The sequence below is a fragment of the Argentina silus genome (assembly GCF_951799395.1).
Source record: "Argentina silus genome assembly, chromosome: 9".
Taxonomy (NCBI): domain Eukaryota; kingdom Metazoa; phylum Chordata; class Actinopteri; order Argentiniformes; family Argentinidae; genus Argentina; species Argentina silus.
This window is the reverse complement of record NC_139663.1, coordinates 18,468,856-18,478,855: the sequence shown is the minus strand read 5'-3', so window position 1 is coordinate 18,478,855 and position 10,000 is coordinate 18,468,856. Positions and strand designations below refer to the sequence as shown.

Genomic DNA, 10,000 nt, shown 5'->3' with positions numbered 1-10,000 from the left:
CCCAGCAGGAATCAAACCCACAACCTAAGCGTTGTTAGCACCATGCTCTACCAACTATGCCACAGAGGACCACAGGTCTGTGTGTGTGTGTGTGTGTGTGTGTGTGTGTGTGTGTGTGTGTGTGTGCGTGTGTGTGTGTGTGTGTGTGTGTGTGTGTGTACCTCTAGCTGCAGGTCTCTGCTCCTCATGACAGCCATGTTCTTCTCTTCGCTGAGCGTGGCGTACCTCATGGCCAGTTTGTAGTTCTCGTCCTTGACCCTCAGGAGGTCATCATTACAGTGATTCCTCTCCTCCTTCATCTTGTTGTACCCTGGGGACGGAACAGCAACGTCACATCCGTCAGAGGAAACAAGAGTACCGAAACAGGTCATCCTGATTGGTCAGCGTCATCAGTTAAAACTGTAGAGCAACCGCAGCCCACTTTTATTAAATGGTTATCATAGGCTATCGTGTTCAGCATGCATCCTAAAACAGCACCATGGTAATAGGTTGCATTTATTTCAGTATTTTCTCCGTAGATAGAATCGCTTCATAGAAGGCAGTGGAATTATGAAGCATTCATAACAAAATGTCTGTATGTACTATATATTATATTGTATTTAATGTCAATATTTACTGTGCTGGAAGGCCTGCATTTCCTGGTTGGCCAGACGTAGCTTCTTGTGTTCGTCCTCTAGGGTGCGGTGTTTCCCCATCATCTCGTTTCGCTGCGTGTCTTTGCACTTGGCCTGCTGCTGGAGCTTGATAACCTCGTTCATCAGAAACTGGGTTAACCCTTCATGACCCTCTTCCACTACACACACACACACACACACACACACACACACACACATATAGAAAGTCAGCTCCCATGACCCTCCACCGCTAGTCAAAATAAGCAGAACAATGAAACCACAGACTTTTAAACACTAAGCAGCACTGCTTCGAAAGTGGTTCTTTTTTCTTGTCAAATACATTATGGTTCTCAAATGATATTTTTTGAAGAGAGCTCTTTTGAAAAGTTGATATTGATTTTGAATATACAAATATTGTAATGCGAATTATTATAATGCCCAAGTATTGTAGTAAGGGATGTGTGTGTGTGTGTGTGTGTGTGTGTGCGTGTGTGTGTGTGTGTGTGTGTCTCACCTACGATGGTAGAGAAGCGTCTTGTGGGCTCTCTGTTTGTGACCAGCTTGTAGAGGTGTGGGTAGTAGAACTCCAGGCTCTCCAAAAACACCACATACCCCCTTTCCCCCTTAGTGTGGAGGATATCCAACAGACGGCCTGTAACACACACACACACACACACACGCACACACACGCACACACACACACACACACACACACACACACACACACACACACACACACACACACACACGTCACCCTGTCAACCCTGAAACATATAAGCACACACTCACTTTCTATCTCTCTCTCTCTCTCTCTCTCTCACACTCACACACACACACACACACCCCCACACCCCCCACACACACCCACCCAAGCGTACCTGTGCGGTTGACCTTAGAGACCAGCAGTTGGGAGTTGAGGATCTCATCCTCGTCCTGTTCGTCCAGCACCTTGCACTGGCGCAGGTAGGGGGTGAGCTTGGCGGGGGAGATGTAGCGCGTCATGATGTGGCGGTTGTTCTCCACCCCGTCCCACAGGGCCTCGGCATCCTCCCCTCCAACACACGACGACGACGACGTGCACGTACCGTTCTCCATCACCTACACCTGAGACACACACGCACACACCAAAGAAACCACAAAGACATTCACAATGCCCTACAAAACAGGCTACCGCTTCTCTCCACACAGTGCCCCAGATCACGACACAGGCTAACATATCACTACTGCCCATATTCTAACAACACACCATCATTGCTGTACTCCCACCCTACTCATTCAAGATAACACCTTTTAACCCCTTCATTGTTTTTATACATGACTGGTGTTACCACGTCTGATAGCTTTTTCCCAGCTTTTTTTTTGTGTGTAGAGTTAGCATCTGGCTATGCGTCTGGAGTTTTTCCCCAATCTTTCTACTGGGTAAACGAACACTATTATTCTATTCAATGTGCGGCTCCCTTCTCATGTTAACAATGAAGAGCCTTTGAAACAGCTGAGCGTTTGCTTTAGTCTGCCTGGAGGGCAAGGTCTGCACTTTTGGGACTATTCTATTCGTTCCATTGTGCCAGGCAAACTCAATCAAGCACAGATAAGTATTTTTGTAGATTTCGATTGCCTATTTGAACCCAGGTCTGATGTAGATGAGATATGGCATTCAACATTCAACTGTTACAACCCAGCTCGTTAGGGGAAAGGGAAGCAACATAGAACCAGATGGATTGGTAAGTTAAAGTTACTTTATTAACAAGGAACTTAGAAAGTTTTTTTTTTTTTTAAGGTAACAACGGTAACACACAATAGGCAACACTTCAAAGGAAAAGGGGCCTCCGGGTGCTGTTCAAATCAAACAAATAGAAAAAGAGAGCTCCTCCTTTTTTTTACTGCCACTAAATGATTTTGATATTTTTGACTTCCCCTTCATGTTTGGAATACTTTCTTACCTCCCTTAACTCGGACCTTTCCATGTCTCTCTCCTCCTCTACCCCATGTAAGTGTGACATCCATCCCACAAGAGTGTGTGATGGATATCAACAGTAATGAGCTGTGTCGGTGAGCTACGTAATGGGACTGAATCCCATTCCATATGATCATCCCATTCCAAACTCAACAGTACTGTACTTCCTCATTTCTAATTTAAATGTCAATTATGGCATTGAATTTGAGTAACACACACACACACACTTTTTCTCTCTGCTATGTTTGCATACTCTGCCTGGTGGGTGCTGTTCTATAATCCTGCTTTGTCACTCCGAGCCCACGGCCAGGCAAATCAGTCCTATCTGATTCCCACTCACACAAACACACACACATACATACATACATACATATACACACACACACACACACTCACACACCTTTGCATATGACTGTTATCTGCTCTGTGTGAAAAGTAGGAAAGGTTATCTGCTCTGTGTGAAAGGTAGGAGAGCTGCTGGCTCAGCGCGCGCGCACACACACACACACACACACACCAGTGTTGATCATTTTGACTAAAATAGCATGACGTTTTAGTCATATTTGTGTCATTCGAATAACGATTTAGTCTAGTTATCGTCAAAATGGACATAAAGGGCGTCACACAACTGGACATAAATGGCGGTTGGCTTAATCAATGCAAAACAAGCTCTGCGTTGAAGAGGATCAGCCTCAGCAAGGCACTGCGCAGATTCGCTGATATTGATCACAAAATCGGTGCTTATTTCTTTACCGAAGTTGAAGTTCGTGGGTGCCAAAGCTTTCTTCTCCCGTGGAAACTTTTCATTCAGTCTTGTTTGAATAGACATGATAATTAACCTCTGTTTCTGCCGATAGCAAGCCTGTGACTGTTTTGGCCAGAGGGGAGAAAGTTTGCCGGGCAGAGATGGGAGTGGTCATGAGTGCATGGTATTTATATTCTACCAATAACAACATTGCAAAGTCGCAATGAGAAAGTCCTACAATTCTGCTCATGTCATGCATGCTTTTGATGGACCAAGCAACTAACACCTCTCTCCAAAAACTCTTGTCCATTTAGTCCCATTTTAGTCACAGAGATAATTTCGTTCCGTTTTAGTCAACAACAATGAAAAATGATTTTCGTTCGTTTTTTTATGGGTCTATTCAGTCAGTCAGTTATGGTTTCGTCTTTTGCCATCGAAAAATAGGTGTTTGATGAATATTTTCATTATTCATTTCCTTGATCAACACCAACACACACACACACACACACACAGTAGACAGAATCAGGATGATTCAGAATGTGTTTAATCAATTAAGTAGTCTACCAGAAAGCTCTAAGTCCTGGTGTGATCCTGTCTGTCCCTCTCCCTGCCTCTCAGTCTCTCTCAGTCCCTCCCATCTTCATAACCAATGACACACCACAGGACACACTTGAGAGAGGAAGTAGAAGAAGCAGTCACATTCTGATCTCACCTTTACAAGAGTCAAACCTCCTATGATTCACGCCCACACAAACTGTCAAGGAAGTATTCATTGAGGTGGAATGTTCACTCATACCTGTTCTTTCTATCTGAACAATCTGTCATGCTCCATTCTGTGATGCTCCAACTTCCTGAAGGCCCTTGCTATTGGCTGCTATCTGACCAATCAAACAGAAGAGGCTACTGTATATGATACTGTATAACACACACACACACACACACACACACACACACACACACACACACACACACACACACACACACACACCCTCTATAACTACACGTGCGTTTCCTTTTCTCTTATTTTGGAATTCATTACTCAGAAAGCTTCTCCTCACTTCCTCTTTCACACCAGATGTCAAGATCTCTCTCTCTCTCTCTCCCTCTCAACTGTACGCTGTCTCCAGCTCTCTCTCTCCCTCTCAACTGTACGCTGTCTCCAGCTCTCTCTTTCCACCTCTCTCGCTCTGTCTTTCTCCCTTTTTCTATCCCTCTCCCTCTCTCTCACCTTCACTCACTCAACCATTCACTCTTGAGAATGCTGTGGTCAGTGGTGTTGCTGCTGAGTAAGGTAGGTCATACAAATTCTAAGTGTGTGTGTGTGCCTGTGTGCCTGTGTGTGTGCGTGCGTGCGTGCGCGTGTGTGCTTGTGTGCGTGCGTGCATGCGTGCGTGCATTCGTGTGTGTGTGTGTGTGTGTGTGTGTGTGTGTGTGTGTGTTGTGTGTGTGTGTGTGTGTGTGTGTGTGTGTGTGTGCAAGTGTCTGTAGCAGGAGAGCGGAAAGCTCACACCAAACCCTCCCCTGTGTAGTCTGATTTTAGAAAACCACAAGACACCAGCCAGCTCTGTTCCTCTCCGTTCCAGCTACAACTGTGTCAATGTCAGACCTCAAACCATTACGTTACATCTCCCACTCTATCTATCTGTCTGTCTCTCTCTTTCTCCTTCACGCAATCAACAATTGGACACCAGAAAGGCACTCAATGGGGCAGAGTAGAACAATGATATGATATGGAGCAGCCAAAAATAGAACACAAGGGTTTCTAACAGACTGCAAAAGCACACACACACACACACACACACACACACACACACAACCCAGCCCTGCCCACCGCAGCACTGCCCAGCCCACCTCTCTGGGTCAACCCAGCTTTGCTCAGCCCACCTCTCTGGGTCAACACTACAGGTCCTAACCCTTCATATCATCTCTGTGTCCAAGCCAGCGTTCTCCAGCCCTGGCCCTGTAGGTTCTGGCCTTGCACTAACATAGATGATTCAACGAAGATCTTGGTGATGAGCTGATGAGCTGAATCACCAAGGTGTGTGTCAGTGCTGGGCTGGAACAGAAGCCTTGTGACTCTCCAGGACCAGCCCTGGTGACCAGCGGCCCAAACGGAGCAGCATCTCCTGGGCCTCTCACAGGGCTGGGGATAGGGTTGGGTCTGGAGCTGTATCGCTGGCTGATGGGCAGGCTTGATTGGTTCACGTGTCCTGACTATCATAAAAGGCCCCTTTGTTTCATGGAATGATGGCTGGAGCCTATGGTAATGTGATACCTGTGGTTTCTACATGCACATACGCATACACGCACACACACACACACACACACACACACACACACACACACACAGAGCGAGTGAGAAAGGACACGGCAGACGAAGAGAAAGAGGAAAGACGGAGAGGAAGCCAGGCACACTTCAGATACAACACTGACCGGACACAGAGTACAGACCAGCTACAGACTACAGTCCAGATACAGATGACTACAGACCAGCTACAGACTACAGACCAGCCACAGATGACTACAGACCAGCTACAGACTACAGACCAGCTACAGAGTACAGACCAAACACAGATGACTACAGACCGGACACAGATGACTACAGACCAGCCACAGACTACAGTCCAGATACAGATGACTACAGACCAGCTACAGACTACAGACCAGCCACAGATGACTACAGACCAGCTACAGACTACAGACCAGCTACAGAGTACAGACCAAACACAGATGACTACAGACCAGCTACAGACTACAGTCCAGATACAGATGACTACAGACCAGCTACAGACTACAGACCAGCCACAGATGACTACAGACCAGCTACAGAGTACAGACCAAACACAGATGACTACAGACCAGCTACAGACTACAGACCAGCTACAGAGTACAGACCAAACACAGATGACTACAGATGATGATCCACGGGTTAAAACGTTATATATCATACTGTAAAACCATGTATCTAACATGACAAATAACATTCTCTTGCAAATATTGCAGATGTCCTATTAGTCATCAGAACGTTGCTTCATTTTGGAATGCTCACTCAAATCTGAGGAAGAACGAAACACACCTTCCTTGTAGAATTAGACAATGATGAGCCTAGAGACTGAGAACCTCTGTCTCTCACTCTCTCTCTCCCTTTACTACACTCCCTATCTCTCATTATCTTACCCTCTCTCTCTCGCGCGCACACACACACACACACACACACACACACACACACACACACACACTGGTTCCTCTCATTCCTTATCTACACTTTACATGAATGTTCTGATATCACGGGTAGATAACAATCACGATGACAGATGGCTTTCACGGCATATAATCATCATATAATCTGACTCCACACAGTTCCCGCAAAAGAATGTCTCAGGCCCATTCCACAGCCAAACATTCCAAAGTTATTTGAATTCGGCCTGTAACCATATTTTTCTGACAGGTTTTTGATTGGAATGTTATTAGTTCTGTTTTGTCTATCCTACTCCAGAGGTATATTCAGATCTCAGGTCAGCAGAACTATGAGGCCACCGAAAGCGCATACGGAATCCTTACTGGCCTTATACCAGAGATCAGAATATACCTCTGGAGGGTTACCGTATATACCTCTACGGTTACCGGAATACACCTCTAACGGGTTACCGTTATCTTGTGCCCAAATTCTTCTCTACAGAACCCTTTGGTTGTTACCAATAGAGAACCTGTTGTTGGTGCTAACTGAACAGTTTCAGGATATTTCTGTTTCTACCCTTTGTCCAGGGTTCTGCTATGGTGACAATATATTACCTTCTTCAACCTGATGACGCTCACTATTGTTCACTGTAATAGGTCATTAGTGAAACATGAATTACCTACCAATGACGGGTAGGCATATTAAGAAATTAAAGTAGGCCTATATGACTAATTACATCGCGCTACAATGAGCATTGGTGATAGCTAATTTAGAAAACCGTCGACAGTTTGAATTATATTTAGTCATATAATTCGCGGTTATTAGAATGCAGGTGAAGATCAAGATGAAGGAGCAGATTACGTGATGTCAACTAGTCATCATTTCAATCAAGTTCTGCGCATGTTTTCGATTCCGCAATCACAAATTAATCTTTACTGAAACTAATATTTACTAAATATGTTACTAATTGTTCCACAGTTCAGCAATAAAATGAAAATGAAAAGATAAAATGAAAGATTAATTTCGTCAATTATTCCTACCTAGTAAATGCGACGATCGGAATGTAGAAGGTCGGCCGATAGACGCTCCCGTGCGGAGTTTTCATTCACCGCTGACTAAGAGCCGCCAATTTGGGCGGAATTGGTTTTAAACAAACTCCGGTTGTTTATCTGATAACAGACAACCGCGTCGTTCCTCAACTTGAATCCACCTCTGACGATCAGAAACGCTTTCACAAGAATTTAGACCAAGAGGAACATATGCCCAACTTCTGTCTGTCAACTGTTATAACCTAACACCACACACACACACGGCACCGCACTGCACCGAGCGAGAGAGAGAGAGCGGGGGCGGGGTGAGCATGGAAATAACAAGTACATCGCACTGAACGAGGTGCTGAGTGAATCGAAGAGCAGCCAAGCTTCCCCTATAGAGTACACTGTAAAATATATTTTATTTAAATACTCAAAAAAATTGATGTTGGTTCTTATTTGATTCTAACTGTATTACATATGCGCTCATGTTCACGTTTTATTTTTTATTTTTTATATGGCAACTCGTACAGGTCATGAGTTTCAGTTAAGTTAACGTATGAATGTAAGTAAATAGTCAAACATAATATGTATTAGTAGATACATGTACTCAAAAAAAGAAAGAGATTATGCAGCTGGCTACGTTGAATATTTATTTCTGAATATGATGTTTAGAACATATGAAAAATAAATACCGTACTAGAAACAGGCCAGTCAGTGGATAGGTGCACCTGCACACGATAGTGTGTGTGTGTGTGTGTGTGTGTGTGTGTGTGTGTGTGTGTGTGTGTGTGTGTGTGTGTGTGAGTGTGTGTGAGTGTGTGTGTGTGTGTGTGTGTGTGAGTGTGTGAGTGTGTGTGTGTGTGTGTGTGTGTGTGTGTGTGTGTGTGTGTGTGTGTGTGTACCATTTTGATGACATGGAAATACTACAGTGCCCCATTTGCATTGCATATCTACTAATGACGCCATGACCAGAAACAGTGCTAAAATTGTTACCGTCAATCTGCTGTTACATTTAGAGTCCAGTTACAAATGGCTATTTCACTCTTAGCATACTCCGCTAGGCCTACATACTGCTTTCATTGACTGAGAATAAACTAACACCATTAGTCCTTTAATATTTGAGATCCAAACACACACACACACACACACACACACACACACACACACACACACACACACACACACACACACACACACTGATAGCCCACACAGATCATTCACAGTGTTTTATAGTTCTCTCTTTATTCAATTAGAATTTCACAAAATAGAATCTCTTCCATAAATCTCAATAGTTCCTGAGTGAGCATTCTTTTATAACACACAATTCACCTCGACAGGGAGACATGACAGACAGATCTAGAGAGTGCAGTGAGAGAGCTGCAGTATCCTGCAGAAAAAAAAAAACTCCTCAAAAAAACTCTTCACATATTGAAAATATGACTTTTTTTTATCAAAAATAGACGCAGTTGTATAGTACATTCCCTGTATTGTAGCATTGTGAAATATGCAGAGATCTAAGAATGATGTCCTTACCACTGCACAAATATAAAACATTGTTGTCCATAGATTAGATTAGTGCTCTCAGGACAGACAGTGCATTCGGTTAGTGCTGTTGGCATTCATCACAGAGAGTGCCACATTCAGATCATTGTATCGTTAAAATGTATTTCATTTAATTATAAGAATTGATTTAATCATAAGAATTTAATTTAGTTACGCATTCGAATCACAGTTCTATGTGCTGCATTAGGGTTCTAATTATGCCTTTGACCCTGACCCTCGACCTCTATCCATAGAGTGACAGTGGGGCTGTCGGAGTGTTAGTCAGGCCTCTCTGCTCTGGAGTGGTTCCATCTGAAAACATGTAACAACAATCTTACATGTTCAACATGATCCTTCTTCTTTCCATAGGAATACGTTGCACCGTTCTAATGGTGTGACCTGTGGCAATACCTCCTAAGTACATCAGTAGTGCTAACTGTGGAAACTGTCTGTGTGAAGGGCAGGGTTCGATCCCGGGTCTCCCATGTGGAAGACACAAGCGTCTACCATTAAGAGAGGCCTTCCCAGTCTAAGGTCCGGGGGTAACACTTGACTTCACGTCTCAGGTAGGGCTACCTCATCATGAGTGATTCCAAATCACCGTTGCTACATCTGTAGAATGCTAACGCTATGTGGATAGTTATCTGTAGTGCTTACATAGCTAGCTTTAATACCTACTCAGTTAGCTGAGGTGCTAACTCTGTAGTGACTTCATACTCGTAATGGTTCATTGGTTCTCTGAGCGGTGGCTTCTGTGGACGTAGCAGTTAGCACCATAGACTTGACTAATGACTACAACGTTAGCATTAGCTCAGTGTCCGGTTCTCCTGTTCCCTCCATCACCTGGAGGTCTGAACAGGGTGTGGCCCAGGTGTGTACAGATACCTCCAGATAGCGTAGTAGTGGACGGCTGCTCCCACGGCAACGAACAGG

General features: G+C 44.3%; 2 protein-coding genes across 4 annotated transcripts in view; both read right to left on the bottom strand.

Annotated features, from left to right (window-relative positions):
• Window positions 1–7,781, bottom strand: part of card11 (caspase recruitment domain family, member 11) — a 17,838-nt gene extending 10,057 nt beyond the window's left edge. Inside the window, exons 1-5 of one of the 3 annotated variants that reach the window (XM_083676812.1) lie at window positions 7,532–7,781; window positions 1,493–1,718; window positions 1,129–1,266; window positions 617–793; window positions 162–310 (exon numbers count right to left, since the gene is read on the bottom strand). In XM_083676812.1, coding sequence (XP_083532938.1) covers window positions 162–310; window positions 617–793; window positions 1,129–1,266; window positions 1,493–1,709 — 681 coding nt within the window. In that variant the 5' untranslated portion in view covers window positions 1,710–1,718; window positions 7,532–7,781. Of the gene's footprint in view, window positions 1–161; window positions 311–616; window positions 794–1,128; window positions 1,267–1,492; window positions 1,719–4,109; window positions 4,181–7,531 lie in introns of those variants that run through there. The other 2 variants (XM_083676813.1, XM_083676814.1) reach the window with 2 other exon arrangements.
• A 1,058-nt stretch (window positions 7,782–8,839) lies between these two features.
• LOC310809524 (monocyte to macrophage differentiation factor 2-like) overlaps window positions 8,840–10,000 on the bottom strand; it is an 8,169-nt gene continuing 7,008 nt past the window's right edge. Inside the window, exon 7 of the mRNA XM_083676817.1 lies at window positions 8,840–10,000. This exon is cut by the window's right edge and continues 110 nt beyond it. Coding sequence (XP_083532943.1) covers window positions 9,907–10,000 — 94 coding nt within the window. The 3' untranslated portion in view covers window positions 8,840–9,906.